The sequence below is a fragment of the Prunus persica genome, chromosome G4 (genome assembly GCF_000346465.2).
Source record: "Prunus persica cultivar Lovell chromosome G4, Prunus_persica_NCBIv2, whole genome shotgun sequence".
In the NCBI taxonomy this organism is placed as follows: domain Eukaryota; kingdom Viridiplantae; phylum Streptophyta; class Magnoliopsida; order Rosales; family Rosaceae; genus Prunus; species Prunus persica.
The window spans coordinates 2,452,493-2,473,606 of record NC_034012.1 but is presented as its reverse complement, the minus strand read 5'-3'; the positions used below and the strand labels follow the sequence as shown (position 1 = coordinate 2,473,606).

General features: G+C 39.3%; 4 protein-coding genes across 4 annotated transcripts; 3 read left to right on the top strand and 1 right to left on the bottom strand.

The window, feature by feature from the left end:
• Positions 126 to 3,254, top strand: LOC18778638 (pentatricopeptide repeat-containing protein At5g04780). Its single transcript, XM_007214116.2, has one exon. The coding sequence runs from the start codon at positions 255 to 257 to the stop codon at positions 3,096 to 3,098; it is 2,844 nt and encodes a 947-aa protein (XP_007214178.2). The 5' UTR covers positions 126 to 254; the 3' UTR covers positions 3,099 to 3,254.
• On the bottom strand, positions 3,378 to 7,415 carry LOC18778649 (MACPF domain-containing protein NSL1). The gene is made up of 7 exons (XM_020561898.1): positions 6,924 to 7,415; positions 6,143 to 6,381; positions 5,507 to 5,702; positions 5,069 to 5,149; positions 4,805 to 4,988; positions 4,542 to 4,708; positions 3,378 to 4,235 (listed from the first exon to the last, which is right to left on the bottom strand). Exons 1-7 carry the CDS (start codon positions 7,176 to 7,178, stop codon positions 3,543 to 3,545), a joined length of 1,815 nt encoding a protein of 604 aa, XP_020417487.1. The 5' UTR covers positions 7,179 to 7,415; the 3' UTR covers positions 3,378 to 3,542.
• On the top strand, positions 11,895 to 13,296 carry LOC18778988 (ethylene-responsive transcription factor 4). The gene has a single exon (XM_007211804.2). The coding sequence runs from the start codon at positions 12,172 to 12,174 to the stop codon at positions 12,964 to 12,966; it is 795 nt and encodes a 264-aa protein (XP_007211866.1). The 5' UTR covers positions 11,895 to 12,171; the 3' UTR covers positions 12,967 to 13,296.
• LOC18778921 (protein yippee-like At5g53940) lies at positions 16,294 to 19,291 on the top strand. The gene is made up of 5 exons (XM_007212167.2): positions 16,294 to 16,616; positions 17,581 to 17,624; positions 18,127 to 18,235; positions 18,811 to 18,866; positions 18,943 to 19,291. Exons 1-5 carry the CDS (start codon positions 16,521 to 16,523, stop codon positions 19,019 to 19,021), a joined length of 384 nt encoding a protein of 127 aa, XP_007212229.1. The 5' UTR covers positions 16,294 to 16,520; the 3' UTR covers positions 19,022 to 19,291.

Genomic DNA, 21,114 nt, shown 5'->3' with positions numbered 1-21,114 from the left:
GATTTTTGTAGAACCTTCCAAGAATTTCTGTTACTCAAACACCAACTTATATTCCAAAAAGGCATGCTTTCTTTTTTCGTGATTACAAATTTGTAATAATAAAAATTATTAAACGAATAAAATAGCACTTTTTCTTTCTAAATCATACCCAAACAAAAGGTATTGAACGAGAAACATCTATTTTTTTACACATAATTGATTTCGCCATAAAACGTTTTACTGCCTAACGTTACCAGGCGTGGAACGGTTAGTCAATGATCAAATGGACCATGAAGCTTTGCTTCTTCCATTCCCTCCAAAACCCTCTTCCCCAACGACTTTACCTGCCATTTAAACCCAAAACCCTCCCAACCCATTTTCCAGATTCTGCCAAACACATCCAAACCTCAGCTCAAGTCAGCACAGACGCTCAAACTACCCCTGTTCCAAGCTCAGTCCAAAAGGGCAATTTCTCACCCACTTCCATATCCTACTCTAAGCTTTTGTCACAATGCGCTGCTTCCAAGTCTGTTGGTGTAGGCATGGAAGTCCATGCCCACATAATTAGATGTGGATGTTCCGGAGACCAAAGTATTCGGAACCATTTGATCAATTTGTACTCCAAGTGCCGGTTTTTCAGGCACGCCCGGAAACTGGTTGATGAAAGTACTGAACCGGATTTGGTTTCTTGGTCTGCTTTGATATCTGGGTATGCCCAAAATGGGCTTGGTAAAGAAGCCCTTTCAGCGTTTCGTGAAATGCACTCGTTGGGGGTTAAGTGTAACGAGTTTACATTTCCCAGTGTTCTTAAGGCGTGCTCTATTACTAGAGATTTGGTGGTGGGAAAGCAGGTTCATGGGATTGCGCTGCTTACGGGGTTTGAGTCCGATGAGTTTGTTGCTAATACTTTGGTTGTTATGTATGCAAAGTGTGGGGAGTTTGGGGATTCTAGGAGACTGTTTGATGCAATTCCAGAACGGAATGTCGTTTCGTGGAATGCATTGTTTTCTTGTTATGTGCAGAGTGATTCCTATGGAGAAGCAATGGATTTATTTCAGGAAATGATTCTGAGTGGCGTAAGACCTAATGAGTATAGTCTTTCTAGTATAATAAATGCATGTACCGGGTTGGGGGATGGTAGTCGAGGAAGGAAAATTCATGGATATATGGTTAAGCTTGGATATGAGTCCGACTCGTTCTCAGCCAATGCACTTGTTGACATGTATGCAAAAGTCAAAGGTCTTGAAGATGCAATTTCAGTTTTTGAGAAAATTGCACAACGCGATATTGTTTCCTGGAATGCTGTTATTGCTGGGTGTGTTCTTCACGAGTACCATGATTGGGCTCTACAATTTTTTGGACAAATGAACGGATCAGGAATCTGTCCAAATATGTTTACATTATCAAGTGCACTTAAAGCTTGTGCCGGATTGGGGTTTGAGAAATTGGGTAGACAGTTGCACTCTTTCTTGATAAAGATGGATACAGAATCAGATTCATTTGTCAATGTGGGACTGATAGATATGTATTGCAAGTGTGAGATGATAGATCATGCAAGGGTGCTTTTTAATATGATGCCAAAGAAGGAGATGATCGCATGGAATGCTGTGATCTCTGGACATTCACAGAATGGGGAAGATATAGAAGCTGTATCCCAATTTTCTGAAATGTACAAGGAGGGAATAGAATTCAACCAGACTACCTTATCCACAGTTCTCAAATCCACAGCAAGCGTGCAGGCCATAAAGTTTTGTGAACAAATTCATGCACTTTCTGTCAAATCAGGTTTTCAGTGTGACATGTATGTCATAAATAGCCTTCTTGATGCATATGGAAAATGTGGCAAAGTAGAAGACGCAGCTAAAATTTTTGAAGGATGCCCAACTGAGGATGTGGTGGCTTTCACATCCATGATCACAGCCTATTCTCAATATGAACAAGGCGAAGAAGCTCTAAAACTCTATCTGCAAATGCAACAGAGAGGGAACAAACCTGATTCATTTGTATGCAGCTCTCTTTTGAATGCTTGTGCAAATTTATCCGCATATGAGCAAGGGAAACAGATCCACGTTCACATTCTGAAGTTTGGATTCATGTCCGATGCTTTTGCCGGGAATTCTCTTGTTAATATGTATGCAAAATGTGGAAGCATAGATGATGCGGATCGTGCTTTCTCTGAGGTACCTCAGAGAGGATTAGTTTCATGGTCTGCAATGATTGGAGGACTTGCTCAACATGGGCATGGAAAACGGGCCCTCAACTTATTCAATCAGATGCTCAAAGATGGTGTTTCCCCCAATCATATTACTTTAGTCAGTGTTCTCTGTGCATGCAATCATGCAGGTTTGGTAACTGAAGCCAGAAAGTACTTTGAATCCATGAAAGAATTGTTTGGAGTCGTGCCAAGGCAAGAGCATTATGCTTGCATGATTGATCTCCTTGGCAGAGCAGGGAAGATAAATGAGGCAATGGAGCTTGTCAACACGATGCCATTTCAGGCGAACGCCTCTGTTTGGGGGGCACTTCTTGGTGCTGCGAGAATCCATAAAAATGTTGAGCTTGGCCAGCGTGCCGCTGAAATGCTCTTAGCTCTTGAGCCCGAAAAATCTGGTACCCATGTACTTCTTGCAAATATTTACGCATCAGCTGGCATGTGGGATAATGTGGCGAAAATGAGAAGACTTATGAGAGATGGCCAGGTAAAGAAGGAACCGGGGATGAGTTGGATTGAGGTCAAAGACAAGGTACATACCTTTATAGTAGGAGATAGAAGTCATTCAAGAAGCAGGGAAATATATGCTGAACTTGATGAGCTGTTTGACCTTATGTATAAAGCTGGCTATGCTCCAATGGTGGAGATTGACCTCCATGATGTGGAACACAGTGAAAAGCAGCGGCTCCTACGTTACCACAGCGAGAAGCTTGCAGTGGCTTTCGGGTTAATTGCCACTCCACCAGGGGCACCCATTAGGGTGAAGAAGAATCTACGAGTATGTGTGGACTGTCACACAGCATTCAAGTTCATCTGCAAAATCGTCTCAAGGGAGATTATCGTGAGGGACATCAATAGGTTCCATCATTTCAAAGATGGTTCATGCTCTTGTGGGGATTACTGGTGATTTTACCGGGAAAGTGTTAAAGTTGGTAGGCACGGGCCTATAAAAGAAGCTATACTTTCTGCCCTACTAACTCAAACCACCAAATTTTTGTGTGCCATTTTTATGTACTATAATGTCATTTTTAATAAATGAAGAGTTGTTTTTCTTTTGAGACAAGGAGTTTGTTCTTAACAGCTTAAAAGCTAATAAGCTTCCTTCATATAAAAACATTCAAAGTCTCCCTCACACACACCCATAAGGCTCATCAAGAAGAGGCTCTGCCACCAAAAAACTCACATATAGAGGAAAATAGGTGTTTAATTCCTCGAAAAAATCAACATTTCCAAATCAGGATGGCTTTGGGCCATATACAATCAGTTTAAACCGATTTTAAGAATGGATAATGTACATGGTAAGGTAACATTTACAACAAAATGACATTGTGTTTCTTTCCTATTTGATTTCTTACATCAACATCATAGAATCCTCTGACATTATTGTCAACAATGAATACTTCACTTTGACTGAGATTCGGCTACCCTCTACACAAAGCTTGGCTCCAGTTACCACCCAATAACCTGGCGAGTCCTCAGGACCTCTCAACATTTCCTTGGTATCTACAAACGTCGCCATTTTTGGTGCCTTCGTCGGTAAAGGTGGTCCACCAGGGTAAATTGCTGAATTCAAATCCACTTTTTTTGGCGTCACAGGTGGATTCAATGCAGTACTAAACCTTGTGCTGATCAAGGTTGAGATGAATCCTGATTTTCGAGAAGAGCTTGAGGGTCCTTCCCACTCTGATCTACGGATTCTTGCAGATGCCACCGTTGAAAATCCAAGCCTCAGGAACAAAACTTTCCTCATTCCGATAGCCTTGGCTTCAAACCAGGCTTTCGTCACAATTGAAGCAGAGTCATCAATGCAGGCACCATTGTACTGTACTGGGGCCGTGCATACATGTGAAAATATGCTCCACTTGACAGGTTCAAAGTAGCCTCGCTCCTCTGGCTCGTCAATGGGCTCATAACTGTGATCATCTGAGAGTTGGAGGGTATCCGGAACTGTTGAAAGATGCTGGAGATGCATTGCCAGATGGTCACTTTTCTTACCTTCAAGATACAAACGCATTCCTGTCACCGGTCGATTTCCAGTATCAACCTGAAAATTGTAAAATTAGGAACCACAAAGTAAAGAGAAACTAATGTATGTAATGATATACTCGAGTACTGTGATCAAAGACATTTAGTGTTTTAAGAGGACATATAAATTTTATAAAGGCAAATAAATAGGTGCACAATACTCGTTGACACAACTTTCTCCCGTTATAAATTTTTTCTCAAGAACTTCATGGCATAATAAACTACATATATATATATATATATAATGGAAGTCCTCTAAGGAAAAGGGATCTCCAGCATTCTATAAGCAATTACTGTGTCAATATTTTACATCACAAGATATTACCTTCATAGTGTTAACATATAGCTTGGGGCCCATAAAAGTGAACTGGAGTGACGGGGACACATGTTTTCTGCGCCTGAGACCAAGAGGCAGATCACCATACACTGGAGCCCATTGACGTGGTAATTGAAATTCTAAAAATTGATGGAGTTCCTCTATTGGCGGTTTGTCTGCAATATTTATAACAGAAATATGAGATTATTCAAACTTTTTTATGGAACAGTAATGTAGCTAACTTGGACAAAAAGTTGCAAACTGATACTGACATCTAAGGTAGAGGTTCACTGCATGGCTTAGAAATCCATTTCCTTGGACGCCACCCAAAAGTGAAGTTATGGGGACAAAGGACATCGATATGACATTAGGAGACTCTGATACAGTTGAAAGCCACTTGTTATGACTTTGACCAACATCAACACCTCCCCTTCGAACACAAATGGTCACTGTACCCTGCATTAGATGAGAAAATATAGATATCTCAATCCATTCAATGTAGGTTGATTGTTTCACACGGACAGAAAAAGGCTTACATCATTCCTTTGAGTGATGATAGGTGGCCTTATTGGGGCCGCAATTGTTCTCTGAACACTCCGGGGCATAGAATGGTCATCCTGAAACAATGGACATAGACATTAAAGTAAGAATAAGTTAAATCGTCAACTTCCACAACTTCCATTACATACTACGTGTATCAAGATAAAACAGAGCCCATAAGACTCTAAGAAAAAGAGGAAATGCCAATTGTCGATATCGGCAGTTCTGCAAATGGCTGTAATTAAGGACTTTCTCTTATTTTATGGACTTTTCTTAATCAGAAAACTTCCCGTTTCCAGTCATTTTGTTGAGTTCTCTCCTTCATTCTCACAAGTCATAACACCACAGCAATGTACTTTTACAGTTCACATATTCAATAATACGACCAATGTGAGCAGTAGATAATCACGATGCAATCATAAAACCCTGCTTACCTTCATTTTTCCTGATAAATCATCAGAGTTCGATCCAGTTACATCTTCATAAAATCTCTCATCAGCTAACTGCTTTAACAAATTCTGCACTTCAGTGGGTTGAAGAGTTGAATTTTGCGACTGCTTTATGTGAACTATATCCTTTCCACCCATCCTCACCCCAACAACAATATGAGTACCATATTTTTCAATGAACCTGAAAATCAAATTACTTAAAACATCAGTGCAAATTGGCACAAGCCTGTGGTATATACCTTAGTGCAAACGATATACATTCTGAATTTACTTCTTCATAATATGGTAAGTACCTATATCTACACTTGGCTTATTTCAAAAAACTTGAATCGCATTACATAAGCTTCTTTGTAATTTATATTAGGTTTATCTGTGCTTGTTTGCAGAACGTGTATCCACTTTCAAGTATCTACTCTGCAGAACTTTCGTGTGCATTTAACAATGGAAAGGAAACATTGAAGAACATTCAGTTGTCTTCCAAACTTAAAAAACACTCTTCTTTTACCTTTCTTTTTTTTTTTCCTTTCAGACTATATAGAGATTGAGGGCCTTTACATTAATAAGCTCAGCCGAAACCACAATTAACGGCATAAAAAAGTTTTTCGATTAAAGAAATCTTACGCAGCAAGGGCAGCAGGTTCCCATGTAGAAGGCACTTCTCGTCTCACATTCTGGGATAGTGTTATATGGGATCTTGCTAACTCAATGTTATACAACGTTATTAACCAACCATCAAAAGCAAGAGTTTTTGTGGGAGCTGCATCCTTCTGCCAGCAGCCGGTGAAGTTAAACATAGTATTAAACAAGCCGGACGGAATTTTGCCTGATAAAGACAGCTCCTTATTGTATTGCTCTGACATCTGGAATACAACCAATGTAGACAAAGTATGAAGAAAAGAGAACCTCCTTATAACCAATATAGGCCAATTGTTCCACTTCAGTAATGAGTAAGAAGAACTAGAATTCTCAGATGGATCAAAAAAGAGCAATGGAGAAATACTTGTGCCCAAAGCTCGAGCTTAGTAGTAGCAGAGTCATATTTTTTTAACAATTAAAAAGAAACTGAAGTTTCAAATTTGTGTTCTGTGTTAGTGCCAAATGAAATTATTTAGGCATGAGCCATTCACCATCACTCAATCAAGAAAAGAGCTCAATTTCTGCCGCTATTAATAGAATGTCACAAATTCAGCAAGTTTCATCCAGAATTTCCCAGCACCGTAATCAAAACAGCCATAAATAGTAACCATATCCAAAACCCACTTCACCAAATGTGACCAAAATATTCCCCAAATTCATTCCCCACCAACCAGTCACAAAACCAACCACAATCAAAACCCAGAAACCACTTCGCGCCAAAAGCAAAAATTAACGAACTTTCCTTCTTAAGAAAGAGAAAAAAAACCTGATTAAAAGAGACGACGTCGGAGCGAAACCTGGTGCGCTCGCCTTTATCGCACTTGATGGAGGTGGACACGTCGGGCACGACAGCCCCGCCCGGCACCACGAGGTGCCGGGTCCGGGTCGGGTCGAGCTCGATGAGCATGGACTTGCATGCGGTCAACCGGATATCGTTGCAGAGATCGTACCCGGACCCGATTACGGAGACGGCCTTCTGGGCTGCATACTGGGGGTCGGAGCGAAACGCATTGAGAGCCATTGAGTTCGAAACCAATCGGACAGCGAATAAGTAGCAAGAGAGAGTTCGCGAGGCTTGTGAGTGCTTATGGGGTTTGGTTGATTTAGGCGAAGACCCATTGAAGTGGATTTTGGGTCTCTGGTTTTGAGCTTTCAACGATGCATTGAGACCGGGACAAAGTTGTTTTCTTTGATTTTCTTTTTTAATTAAAAGAATTTAATTTTAAAAAACAGTTTGAATATTAACGCATTTGCTGAAAGCGACTTCCAGCTACAATGGGTTTTGTTTTTGTTTGTTTAAAGCCTCCTGCGGAGCGACTTCACCGGAAGTCTAAGCCTAAGTGGGAACGTAGACTTCCAAAGCTAGGAGGAGGCGGCTGGCGGCCTCCCTTCTTTTCCCTCCACGTGTCAGCGCGTTATTATTTTTGTTTCTTTTTCGTACATTTCTTTTTGACCCATTTTTTCTTCGGGCCTTCCTACGTGTATTAAGTAATATCTTTCATATGAGTTTCGTGGAGGCGAAAGTAGCCAAGGGCCCAACCAGTCGTTCTTATGAGTTTCGTGGATGTTTACAGGCAGATAATATGAGTTATATAACTCAAAATAAATTTTTTTTTATAACTAGCTTTTGATCTTATGTTATTTATCCTCTTAATTGCATCCCCAAACCTCATTGGTTAAAAAATATTATAAATTTATACATGCCATTTGGTTATTCCCATCTAGTAATTAGGTAAATGAACCCTTTTAGGTTTTGTGTGTGGTGAAAGTATAGAATATCAACATGGAAAATTGTAAGCTTTTATAGCATAACCCTTTTAACCTTTCATCAATTGGATTAATTTGGATACTAATTTTAATAAGGTATGGGAAGAGATAATCCACTGTGTCACTCAATATAGTTGATTGACATGTTTTCTTTAGTACAGTCATTCACAAGGAACAAAAAATATCTCTTTAGAAATTCTAAGTCATACATGATAATACCTAATATCCTTCAATTATTCAATAACAATAGTAATTCAACTCTTTCTCACCTTCTTTCCATGGATAAGAAAATGAAAAAGAAAAAGAAAAATCGCTCTCAAATAGAGTGACATTTTCATTTCATTAGTACTTGGTTGTTGGCATTTACAATTATATAAAGTAAGAATTGGTGAAGTCAATAATGTTTTTCCTTATTTTCTTGACGAATCAATGCATGATGATCCTTAGGGTTGGGCTATTAAAAGTAATTGGCAGCACCTGTATACGTGACATCTTTCTTTCTAAGAGCATCTCTAACCGATATGTTAAAAGTGCCACATAGACATTTAATGACTAGAAATAACATCTCACATCACTCCAACCGAATTGTCAAAGCTGATGTGGAATGAAGGTTGGAGGTTCAGCTGTTATTTTTGACATCCCAAAAGAATGAATATTTTATTATTTTTAAAGACAATTGGCTATTACTTTCATTTATAATTTTACTTTTTTTTTCTTCTTTATTTTTAATGATTTGACATATCAAGTTGAGTGTAAAACTATTTAAATATTAAATTTTCACATCAACTATTAAATTTAAATTTGATGTTTGGTATTTGACATATTCCTTGAAGATGTTCTTAACGATTCTTATTATTTGTGGCTCCAACTTGACTCCTTGTCGTCAATACAATAACACTGATTATAATAATTAAAACCACCATTAATCACACAGTTTCTTTGTTAATAATTTATAATGTTGTGGACGAGCTCATCTTGTAATTTTGACCAACAAGGAAAACCAAGGGAAGTTAGGGAACAAGTCCAAGGGCTCCAAAGCATGATTAACACATTGACAATTTCATGACACTACAAGTCAACACGCCATAAAAATTGGTCCCCTTTCATTAATTTGCCAACATGCAAAATGCAAGACTTGACACCACCATCACCACATACTCTCTCTCTCTCTCTCTCTCTCTCCCTTTCATACTTGCAGTTCACACTTCAGACCCTCCATTAAATTATTTGTCTGCTTTTTTGTATCATATTCACCTCATTGCTCTATAAAGCAAAACAAAACCCTATCTACCACCGCATGTCATCATGCACTCAACACTCAATTCATCAAATCTCTCTACTTTGATCACTTCCTATCGACTTGTTACTGGGTAGTACTGAAATACTGTTACGTGGTATATGAATAAATGTTGTGTTTTATATTTTAATATTACACAATATTTATAAGAGATTTACAATTCAATTGATTAAGAGCATTTACCCATTCCTAAGTACGATTCCCTCCTACCTATATCGATTATATCATAAACAAAAAATATCCATAATTTACTGTGACATTAATTAATTAACGTGCTTAATTCAGCTGCTAATAGCTTATGATGCCTATACACTGATATGAATATATTAATTATGGGTCACAATTAATAAAGTAGGTGCAGGTTTGTGAGCAAGTAGAATAGGCCACGTATTAGAAAATGTGTTTCACGAAGGATGATGTTTCCATATGAGGCCTTAAAATATGCTGCTTTAAGATATGCTTTATCTTTTTAATAATAATGCAAAAGATGGATGCATACAACTTACAGGATAAAATCCAATCAATCTGAGGCTGATATTTGGTGGGTCCTCATCCAGCAAATTATTTTGTGGCTGATTTTTTTCTTTTTTAATATTGGCGGCCAGGATTAGGTGGTGCATATTCATTGTGTGTATCTAGTGGTTGTTCTAGGAAACATAAAAACTAAATTTTATAATCACCTTTTTCGGGATTATGTCTTTTTCTAGATGTGTATGTTGGCGGTGGAGGATAAGGTGCCTGCCTGTTTCTTTCTTGTTTCCCAAATCCAACCATTATTATAATGGGTCATGCTAGGGAGACCAACTTTAGATACCAACTTGTGTACCAACTCTCTAATAGAGGTGGAGCCCACCAATACAATGGGTCCCACACTCTATTAGAGAGTTGGTACACAAGTTGGTATCTAAAGTTGGTCTCCCTAGCATTTTCCTATTATAATACTTATATCCCTTATATTTTCAAAATCAAATAAGAAACAATTAGGAAATGAAAGAATCCCAATAAGAAAGGAAAATATTGCACCCTTAACTAAATTTGTAACTTCCGATAGCTAACGAGATCTATCCCAATTGAAAATGGTCTTTAACTTCAGTTTAAAAATATAGCATTTGAGTTTGACGAACAACTAGACAGCGTGTCCCATAATGAGAGTTCATATTAAAAAGAAAAATCCTCAGTACGTTATCATTTTAATTGCCCAAATAATATTTTTAAATGCATTATTAAAATTTAAAATAAAATAAAAAAGTATTTTCCTGGTCCACAAAATTCTCTTGTGGCTCTGGCCAAACTCATAGAGCCGGCATCTTTTTCGTCACCATCATGTTTTTGAATCGAAGCCATACAAAGTTGAAATGGCAACGTCCAATGGAAATAGGACAAAGTAACTGCCCTGAAAATGACGTATATGCCCCCTCACACAGGGAATAAGGAAAAAGGTTAGGTTTTAATTTATTATATATGTTATTTACCAATAAATGAAGAAGATTTTAATTTTTAATTTCGATTATTCGACATCACATCGCTCGCTCCCTAGGCTAAAATCTGTTCCTGAAAACAAACAACTATTGCCACTCGCGGTCCTACTATCCGCACACATGAATCAAATACACATTGCATTCACAAGAAAAAATGCAAACGAATCATACTCATTTCAGTATTCGTAAGCTCTTTCAAAATTAATGTCTGACAACGACTGAAACGAGTAATGTTCTTGTACATATAAATAAGACTAAATTACCCTCGTCATATTGATGCGTTACCAACACATTAAAGAACGCATCGGTTTAAATAACTTTACTTGGTTTCCATGTTAGGAATAAATGTAAACCGAAATCCACAGTCAATACTATACGCCCCCCATTTACGAGCTTCCTAAATCTGTCCACATTGACCAGACAGCTCGGTGACGAACTCGGAGGCTAGAAACAGGTAAATTACCTTTGTCCTCAAGCAACTAGTAAATTTCGTTGCGCGTGTAAGCCACGTCTCTAATATGAAGCGTGGGGAGGAGTAGATGTCGGATAAAAACGATACCGCTGTCAGAAACCACACCCATGTGTTCCATCAGAATCGATGGGCCCGGTGGCTTGAGGATCCTCCGCTTTCATTCAACACGTGTAAGAAACCGACACTTGTTGGAGTTCCATTGGGCCAGAGGCAAGCAGCCGTTGGTCCAAGCGCGCGAGCGGTTCAAAGGGAGGATAAAACCAAAGGAAGGGCAGGCTCCGGTTAATTAATTAAAAATCGCAGTTAAGTAAAAAATTAAAACAAAAAATAATCCAAGTCACGCGGCGAGATAGCAGATTATGTCGACAACTTGTTCAACCGGCGCAATGCTAATATTGAAATATTCCCACGCTCCCTCATTCTTAATTTTTATTTTATACCATCCCCGAGAGAGATCTTGACCCAAGGCAGTGAATGGCGCGGGAGGGTAACACGCGGGAAGGAGCGTGGGGTTTCGGGAAAGAAGCACCGCACGCAATCAAGAGTGCGTTTGCAGCCGTTAGATAATCATAATAATGATGGGTGTGCTCTCTCGACAACCCACATGCCACGTAATACGGGAACTAACAGCGCTAAATTACTAAAATACCACTCACACCACACACATACTCGATACATGCACTCTCTCTCTCTCTCTCTCTCTTTCTTTCTTCTGTCCCAGAGCCGCCCCTAACCTCAACCCCATCTCAGTCAAATCCCTCGTTGACTGTGTGCCCCCCTCTCTCTCTCTCTCTCTTCTCTCTATTTAATTACACGCTCTCCCCTCTATATAAAAGCCACAGCCTCCCCATTGCAATCTCATCACACCCTCCTTCCTCATTTCTCTTTTCTCTCACATATTTTCACTGCAACCAAACACTCTTCCCCACCCAAACACAGACGCACAAAAAACAAAAACGCTGCCCTTTTTATCTTTTGTTTCTCCAGTTTCCAGTGTAATATGGCGCCGAGAGAGAAGACGGCTACCGCCGTCAGAGCTAACGGCAACGGAAACGTGAAGGAGGTGCATTTTAGAGGAGTGAGGAAGAGGCCATGGGGCCGGTACGCCGCCGAGATCAGAGACCCCGGCAAGAAGAGCCGGGTCTGGCTCGGTACCTTCGACACGGCTGTGGAAGCCGCTCGAGCCTACGACGCCGCTGCCAGAGAGTTCCGCGGCTCCAAGGCCAAGACCAACTTCCCTCTCCCTTCTGAGAATATTAGCCTCAATATGACGAAAAATAATAACATAAATATAAATAATAATATAAATAAAAATAGTAGCGGGAGCAACAATCAGAGCCCGAGCCAGAGCAGCACCGTGGAGTCGTCCAGCCGTGAGCCGCCGGCTCTGATGGTCGATTCCTTGCCGTTGGATCTAAATCTCGCTCAGGGTGTTAGTACCGGTGGATTCGGTTCCGGCCCGATGCGGTTCCCCTTCCAGCACCACCAGGTTCCGAGCGTCGGAGCCGTCATCGGAGTTCCGGCTTCTGCAGCGGCGGCGGCGAATCACGTGCTCTACTTCGACTCGGTGTTCCGAGCCGGGATGGTGAAGAGTCATCAGTTTCATCAACGGCTGAGATTCGATCATCATAATCTCCAGCAGCATGACTTCCACGCCTACGGAGGCGGTGGGGTTTTCGCGTGTGGGGCCCAGAGCGACTCGGACTCGTCCTCGGTGGTCGATCTGAACAACCACGATCTGCCTCGCGGAGGATTGCTCGATCTCAACCTCCCTCCACCTCCGGAGCTCGCTTGATTTTGTTTTTAGAGAAAAAAGCGCGATGGCCTGAGTTAATACTTTATTAGGGATCTTTAATTTCAGTTCCTTTTTCTTTTTCTTTTTTAAATTTTCGAATTTTCTAAGATAGAAAACGAAAAAAAATACGTTGAGAGCAACCAATGTAAGAAGCTCGATGTGAATACGTAGCGGATGGTCGTAATCATCCTTTTTTGCAGCAGCGAAACTGCAAGTTTCAATCTGTTGTTCTAAATTGTAGAGACCTTTCTTGTCATCAATTTTCAGTTGTAATCTTTCATTTCAGCAATAATTTTTTCCATCAACAGAACCATACTCATATTTTCTGAATCTCCAGTATTATTTCTTTGCTTATTTCATTTATTTATTTGTTTTTGCTATAAGCCTATGAATTAACTATGATAAAATCGGCGATCCATTTAAGTACGGACAAGAGTGCACGAATTTTGTGATTTGGTGTGGTTGACGATAGCTTGCCCCATTCCTGGAGTGCTGGCTAGCTGCCGCGTGGCTGGGTCTGTCCCACGCGTCGGCGGCCCTCAATTGACTGGGACGAGTGAGATGAGTAGGACGGCGAGTCGAGTTTCTTTGCTTCCTTTGCTTTTGCCTCATTATTTCGGGAAAACGAGTGCTTTTGCATTTAATTACAAATATTTTATTAATTTCTGGCGGAATTTGGGGATTAAAAGGAAAAACAAAAACAAAAACAAAAACGAAATTATTAGGCGCGTATGATGGGTCAATGAGAATCGGCGCGCGTATCGGGTAAGAGAGCGGTGTTGTAGTTTTGAGACCGAAAGTTAATTCTGTGTTGACTGGGTAGGTCTCGAGATTCGAGTTCAGATTGCACGTGATATACGGCCGTCCGATCTCGCGTACCTATTAAATTTATTTATTTTTACAAAGTAATTTAATTAAAGAGATGAGTTGCTTAGCAATGCGAAAAAGGCGGAAAGTAGCAGACAGAGGCGGGTCCCGCGTGGAGGCGGGCGCTGGGAGTGAAAGTGGGAAAGCGTGGCTGCCGCTTTTAGTGGAGCCCACCCGTCCTTTTTTCTCAAGAATATTGCTCCGTCTCTCTCTCTCTCTCCCTCCCCATCTAATTTTAATTCTCTTTAGATTACCGAATTAGCTATTTGATTTTTTTAAAAAAAATTAAAAGCAAAAGCAAAGGCTAGCTAGGATATTGGGTTGGCCTTTTTTTTTTATATAGGGTATAGGTGGTATGCGCAAGGATTCAAAGTTGTTGGAGCACGCGTGAATATAAATTTTCATGGCATGGCATCAAATTTTCGTGAATTTAAATTTACGATTATTTATGTAGCAACGTGGAAGGAGCGAGAATAATTATAAATAAAATAAAAACATAAGAAAGAGTACGAAGCCGTGAGAGAGGGTGACGTGTCGGGGAGGGACAGACAGTTACGCCGGCGGGTCGGCGTGTTTTTGTTCAAGGCTGTTTCTGCGCGGGACCCAACGGGTTTTGTCCCGCCAACAGAAAGAGAGAGAGAGACTGGGACGCCTCATGATGCGCCACGTATCGCGTCCTGGAGAAGAGAAAGCGAAAAAAAAAAACCAAGCGTCATGGCATTGAAGAAATGAATATAATAAAGGTGGTATAGGTGTGGGCGGCTGGTGTTGCCCTTTTCTGTATAGTGGACTTTGTTGCCTCCTGAGGTGACACCTTCTTCACCTCTCTCTCTCTCTCTCTCTCTCTCTCTACGTGGCGTATTTTAGCAGCGCGTTTCAGCCGGAGATTTCTAGATCATTTGAATAAAGTACGACGTCGTTCCACTATGGATGAAATTGAATTTATAGGATAAGGATAAGCCGTACGTGAGAAGAAGGGGAGCGTGCACGTGTGAGGTGCGCTTTGGAGAATCAACCAGACCGCACTCTTACGTGCTTCTGTTGGGCCCAACCCAACCAAGGTGTGAAAGTGTTAGCTTTCCCCATTTCCCACAAAAATGTGTGCAGTCCATGTATATTTTTCACCTCGAGTAGTTTCATCTTGAACAATACTTGCCTTCTATTGGAAGTACTATCACACACCGCGTCATTGTCATTCCAGTTTTGCTTTTTCACTGTGCCGGATGTCTATTTATTTTTTTAAAAAATCAATAATCAAAGTCAATCGTTCACACATATATGTAGGTGTCAACCGCAGTATGAAAACTAGTTATCCCGTCCAGGTAGAAACTCATGATTCCACCATTGTGTTTGTTTAAAGAAAAAATAAAATAAAATAAAGTATGATAATGTTGTGAGATTGGAATGAAATCCCCACATTAATATTCTTTGAAGTATCGAAGTGTTTGTGATGGTGATCTGGGATAGGTAGGGTTATAAATATATTCTAAGATGAGGTTCTAAGACAATCAGTCAGTGAATGGACTCGTGACACTTAGCTGTTAAAATCCCAAATTTTTTTTTAAAGAAAAAAAGGGAAGAAAAGAAGAAAAGAATAAAATCCGTTGGAGTGTTGTGGAGAGACAGATTTGACCTCAACTAATGAATGAATAGTAGCTAGCAAAAGTTTATTGGTAGTAAGTTGCGTGAGAGGAGGGCATCGTCGACTCGACTGTAGTCTGTATATGTTTAGCTTTGTGATAAAGTTACTCAGCAGGAGGTCAGCGTGTATTGTGCGCTTGGAGTATGTTGTTCTCATTCACCTCACTGTTCATCATATAAATCATAGTTAGAATTGATACATTTTCGTTCGAAATAGAATCGTTTAATCATTTATATGTATTAACGAAATGAGTTCATCGTGAGTATCTTAATTGTTCCTAACAAGATGAATTTGGTGAATGAAAATAGTGCAGTTATTATTAATTTGAACTGCGATATCGTAGATAAGATTACAAATAATGTCGATTATTAAGTTAACATGTGTGTATCAAAATTCATTAATCGCAAGAGAGTGGAGAAAGCCAAAGGTATTTTGTCTACTGAATTTGACAGATGTCAGCAGCTTGGTTAAAACGTAATGTTATTGTCATGAACTCTAGGAAGAAGAATATGAGATGCCTATGTATGACTTTGTATGAGAGTAGCTTCTTCTCTAGAAACCACTAAATAAAAAAGAGTGGTTTTGTCATCGAAATTCAAAGTTTTCAAAGTTTTATCAGCTTTTGCCTTTTGGACTAGATGTGAGCGAAGACAATAAAATACAGTAAATTTCTGTAGGACCCAACATGCCGTCTCGTCTTGTTAAGTGATTTAAATGTGGTGTGGGTAAGAACGGCATGTCATTCATAATACAACGACACGTCGCCTTATTGCATGTGTAACGACTAACGAACACTCCCACGTGTTTGAAAATTGAAACAGGAAGAGGAAAGCCCGAGATGGATGATGCACCGGGATTTGCCGGTTCCGGTAGCAGAGATTTGGTGGGTGGGAGAGCAACAGCAGACCTTGTTTTTCCCGTATTCGGGTTTATTGAGTAAAGAGGACTTCAAATTTGGAAATGGTAAATCGGTAAATGAATTTGGGTGAGAGAGCAGAGTGCCAGAGAGACACTGTTAGAGTTCTAGGTTAAGATCAAAACTCGAATGGGGAGAATTTTCCTGGTTGAATTAGATGGCAGAGCTTATAGATGCAGATTATGTGACAGCCCTCTTGCCCTTGCCGATGATATCATCTCTCGGGTACTGTCTCTCTCACTCTATCAAGTTTTATTTTATTTTATTTTATTTTTTACATTTTTAAAGATTATGTCCATGTCATAAGCATAATTATAATTACAAGCAGTATATGCTTAATTTGTGATTGAATCAAGGAAAGATTGAAATTTTGTTCCCTTTTGTTAGTGGGATTTTGAAATGGGTAAAGAATTGAAGCTAGGGATGGGTTTATATTGATCTGAAGGGTTTTGGAAATTGGGGTTTTTTTTTTTAAATTCAGAGCAAAATGGTCGGTAAAGGTTGATATGAGCATGAGTGAAGCATTTTAGCATTTAACCCTTTTGTTTGCTGTTATGTTTAAGGGTGTGCTGGAAGGTTTTTCAGGTCGTGTATTGACTAGATTCTGTGTAGCATTTTTTTTCTGAGTTGGGAATTGGGATTTCATAGAACAGGGGTATTTCTTGGTGAGGAAGCTTTAGGAAGCTGAAAATAGTACAAGGACTGGATTGCTTGTGCACTTTAAATGGTTCTTGTTTGAAATACATGGCAGCATTCAACAAGATTGTAAGGGCTATAAAACACTAGCTAGGTTCAATGGGATGGTTCCATTGGGAGGAGATAATCACTTAGTGCTTTGAATACGATTGGAAAATATATACATACATACATAAATTGCACAAATGCCCCAAAGATTCATTCTTAGTTTGGATAAAAATCCATGAGGAGTGTTCCCTCTGCTGAAGTGGTTGATAAAAAAAAAAAAAACTTTTGGCTACTGACGCTGCGGCCAAACTTTTATAGTTTATTTCTATGCCATGTAGCTCATTCTCAATCTTTTAGAAATTATTTTTATGTGCACTACTCTTTTATATATATATATATATATTATATTTTTTATCCTTGCTATTTTATTTTATTCTCACCTAGATCTAATCTAATATGCTTCAGTGCTCAACAATTTGACTCTAGTTTGTTGTAATTTGATTAGTCTTTCAGCTGCCGTCGAGGAGGGGCATATCTGTTCAGCACTGTGTAAGTTCTTCCTATTATTATTGCCTTTGCTTTTAGTTGACTTTTTTAATGCCATTTTCTGTCTGGCATAATGTAGTCGGTACTTATTATTTGTTCTTTTGGGGGCAAATAAACAAAGATCGTAGAGTGAATTAGCCATATTGCGTCAGTTTTATGAATGGAACAGTCCCTTCTCTAAACTGCAAATTTATTGATCCTTAAAATTCATCAGCTGCCAGCCTCTCTTTCTAAATGGATGTTTTTCTTCAATGAAACCTGTGTTTGAATTGATAATTACCAAGTCCTAAACTTTGTGGCCGGTACATTTTAAGGATGCCACTGTTGAACACAAACGCGCTATTTTCAACATGCTGGTCACAATGTTATGAAATTTGATGCAATTGCATTTGTTCTTGTTCAAAGAAATAAGGATGCTATATTTCTTTGACAGACCATGAGAAATGTGAATTGGTTTTTGTTTTGTCCTTTTTCTTCTCATCTGACCTATGAAAATTTTATCCAGGGTGAACATAACGCTTGGTCCCGAGGAAGAGAGGCTAATGCTTTCTGGTTTGCATACTGTAGAAGATATTTTTTGCTGCTGCTGCGGACAGATTCTTGGATGGAAATATGTATGGATTCTTTATCTCTCTGGTTTAGTTGTTGGTATGGGTAGGTAGGAGCAGGACTAGAGAGTGAAACTAGTAGACAAAAGGAGAAAAACACAGACACACAAAACATAAATGGACACGTTTTCTCACGAAGAGAAGAAAGTTTTTTGTTGTAAAAATATTGTGGCCTCGAAGAGATAATGTCATCTTTAATGAATTAATATGCTAAACAAATTCATTATACATTATTAAACTTGTGTCGAGTGTAATGGTTTGTTGAATTATTATTCTTTTAAGATGTAAAGTTGGTAATCTTTAGTCAAATCAAACAGCACCAAGGACAGATGTAACCATCACTAAAAAATGCATAGGCCAATGATAAAATGCGGTTCTATCAGACTTTGCACGGCCAGTTTTTTATTTTATGGTAGAGCTTAATTGAATGAATGTCTCCTGAAAAATATTCAATTTTCTTAAGGGTATCCTACCTCTTTTAAAAGATGGGCATGCAGCTTATGTGTGGAGAAGGCATATTTATGTGTGTAGTCTTTGATGTCAATTTACAAATGAGTTATACTGATGTTGAATCTTATTAGGTAATTGCACATGACAGAAACCAAATATACAAGGAAGGAAAGTTTGTGCTCGAAAGGTACTCACTCACTAGCTTTACTGTTGGTTGTATTTACTGTTTCAGATTGAACTATAGCGCCTGTGTCTGTAAACAGATGGAGGATAGAAGTGGATGTTGCTGAGGAATTCAATTTAGACGCTCCTCCCGGTTCAAGTGACACAGAAATTCCTTAGGAAGTTATCACTAATCATACAGTTAATAAGATCTGGATGCTATACTATACATGTTATCATATATACAATTTGAACAGCCATTTGTAACTATTATGAGTATGAGGAAGATGCATTTTTCTGTAAGCAAAGCATGTTGGATTAAATTGTTATTTTTCTTCTTCTTTGAATTCGGATGTGAGCAGATAAATATGTTAAGAGTGATTATTGCAGACCTGAAAAGCTAGTGATGTTTATGCATGGTGATGGTGGGCTTTAGCCATCATTTGAAGTTGTGCGCCTTTGTCAAGGGTATCATTTTTCTGGGGCCCATTTTGGTTTCTCCTTTGGAGCCATCTCAGTGACTGTTTAGGTCTAGGAGGTGTTCTGCCGTCCCAAATAATTAAAAATAAATTGCCCCGAGTTAAATATTAAGTGGGGTTAAGTGGGGTGCAGACTTGCAGTGCATGCATAGCATATGAAATTAACTATTTATTTTTTTATTATTTTGAAGTTCTTGATGATTTAGATTAATGTGAAAAGAATGTGAGCCAGAAAGCATTTGATTTGGTTTTTGGTTCTTTTTGAGTGTTTGTTTGACTGAGTTGAGTGAGGGGCACACCATACATAGAGATAAAGTAGAGATGGGGCCCACAGAATAAATGGGTGAAAGAGAGAGATAAATATGTCAGCAGGAGGAGGAGGACGACGACGACGACGACGAGGGTGGTGTATATATGATATGATATGATATGTGATGTGAGATCATCTTTTAACTCTTGTGTTGTTATTAATGGAACCGCACGGCCGTGCATGCGCCTCTTCTCTACCCCCCACGTGATGCACGAGAGAGATTGAGTCAAAACCAGCCCAGCCACCATCCCACCGCCTTCCTCCTCCTCCTCCTCCTCCTCCTCCTCCTCCTCCTCCTCCTCCGTTTCTTTCTTTTTTTCTATTTTCATCATCCTCTATTCTAATATTTTGAATTTTTATTTTCCTCCTGAGTTGTCACTCATCAATCCACTATTTATTGTTTTTACATACACACAAACAAATGTTAAGAGGAAAGTAGAAAACGACAGGCCAAAGACAAATCAACAATCTTTTTTTTTTTTTTTTTTAATTTTAATAATAAAAAACTTGGGCGACACGGACATCTCACCACCAGTGCAGAAGACCATGATGATGGGATTTCATTTGCTTTTTTTCTTTTTTCTTCTTCACGTCCTTGACAACATCATCATTATCATCATGTATGTATGATGACCATCTGTATCCATGCTCATGTCATGTCATGTCCTCCATTTATCATATAGCAAACATGACTCCCCAAGAATGTAGTACATAGGCCATGCCTCTGTATATATAAATTATAATCCTGGAAGAATATTATTATATATACATTACAAAGGAAAGTAATTTTAAAATTTACAAGGGCTGGTAGTATTTTCGCCAACCCATCATTAAATATAAAGGGCTTATTATTTAAAAAAAATTTAGTTACTTAATTAGCATATAAAAGATAATATTATTATTGCTTGACCAAACGAGTCCCGAATATCTTAACCGGTGGCACGTCTGGTCAAGCAACAAAGAAAAGCGCAGGCGCACCCGCGCCGTCAACGACAAAACACAATTTCATTATTTAATTAATTAATTATTGTTGGGTTTGGGTTTTATTTTAAAATTGTTGTTGTTTACTCTTTTGTTTCAGTTTGTGGGTGTGGTGTGGGGTGCGCTACGTAAACCAAAACAGCAGCGTTGGGGAGAGAGAGACGGCCGTGATTCCTCTGGTGCCGACAGATTCGCTTGGGTATGGGACCGGCCAGCGTGCCTGAGGGTGACACGTAAATTAAGCGGGTCCCACAACAAAGAGAGATTTTTCAAAACAAAAATCTCAAAGTTTTATGATTTTTTTCTTTTATTAAAAAAACCAAAGCAGAGTGGAGTAAGGGAGGGGGGGCACAGAAAGGGAGGTGGGGACCCAAAGGGCAGTGGGAGGGTCAAATCGATCAGTTTTTGAATTGACGGCCGGGGTTAGGTTAAGTTTACATACAACAAGTCTGCAGCTGCTAGCAGAGCAGAAGCAGCAAGCAAAAGCAACAGCTGCCTGCAGA

Bases quoted from the DNA above. Each gene is read 5' to 3' on its own strand.
- LOC18778649 (XM_020561898.1), bottom strand. From the start codon at position 7,178: ATGGCTCTCAATGCGTTTCGCTCCGACCCCCAGTATGCAGCCCAGAAG. The intron at 6,382-6,923 runs GTTTTTTTTCTC...GTTGTATTCCAG, and splicing joins ACGTCGTCTCTTTTAATCAG to ATGTCAGAGCAATACAATAA. The intron at 5,150-5,506 runs GTAAGCAGGGTT...CCATTGTTTCAG, and splicing joins ATTTATCAGGAAAAATGAAG to GATGACCATTCTATGCCCCG.
- LOC18778638 (XM_007214116.2), top strand. From the start codon at position 255: ATGATCAAATGGACCATGAAGCTTTGCTTCTTCCATTCCCTCCAAAAC.
- LOC18778921 (XM_007212167.2), top strand. From the start codon at position 16,521: ATGGGGAGAATTTTCCTGGTTGAATTAGATGGCAGAGCTTATAGATGC. The intron at 16,617-17,580 runs GTACTGTCTCTC...TAATTTGATTAG, and splicing joins CCGATGATATCATCTCTCGG to TCTTTCAGCTGCCGTCGAGG. The intron at 17,625-18,126 runs GTAAGTTCTTCC...AATTTTATCCAG, and splicing joins GCATATCTGTTCAGCACTGT to GGTGAACATAACGCTTGGTC.
- LOC18778988 (XM_007211804.2), top strand. From the start codon at position 12,172: ATGGCGCCGAGAGAGAAGACGGCTACCGCCGTCAGAGCTAACGGCAAC.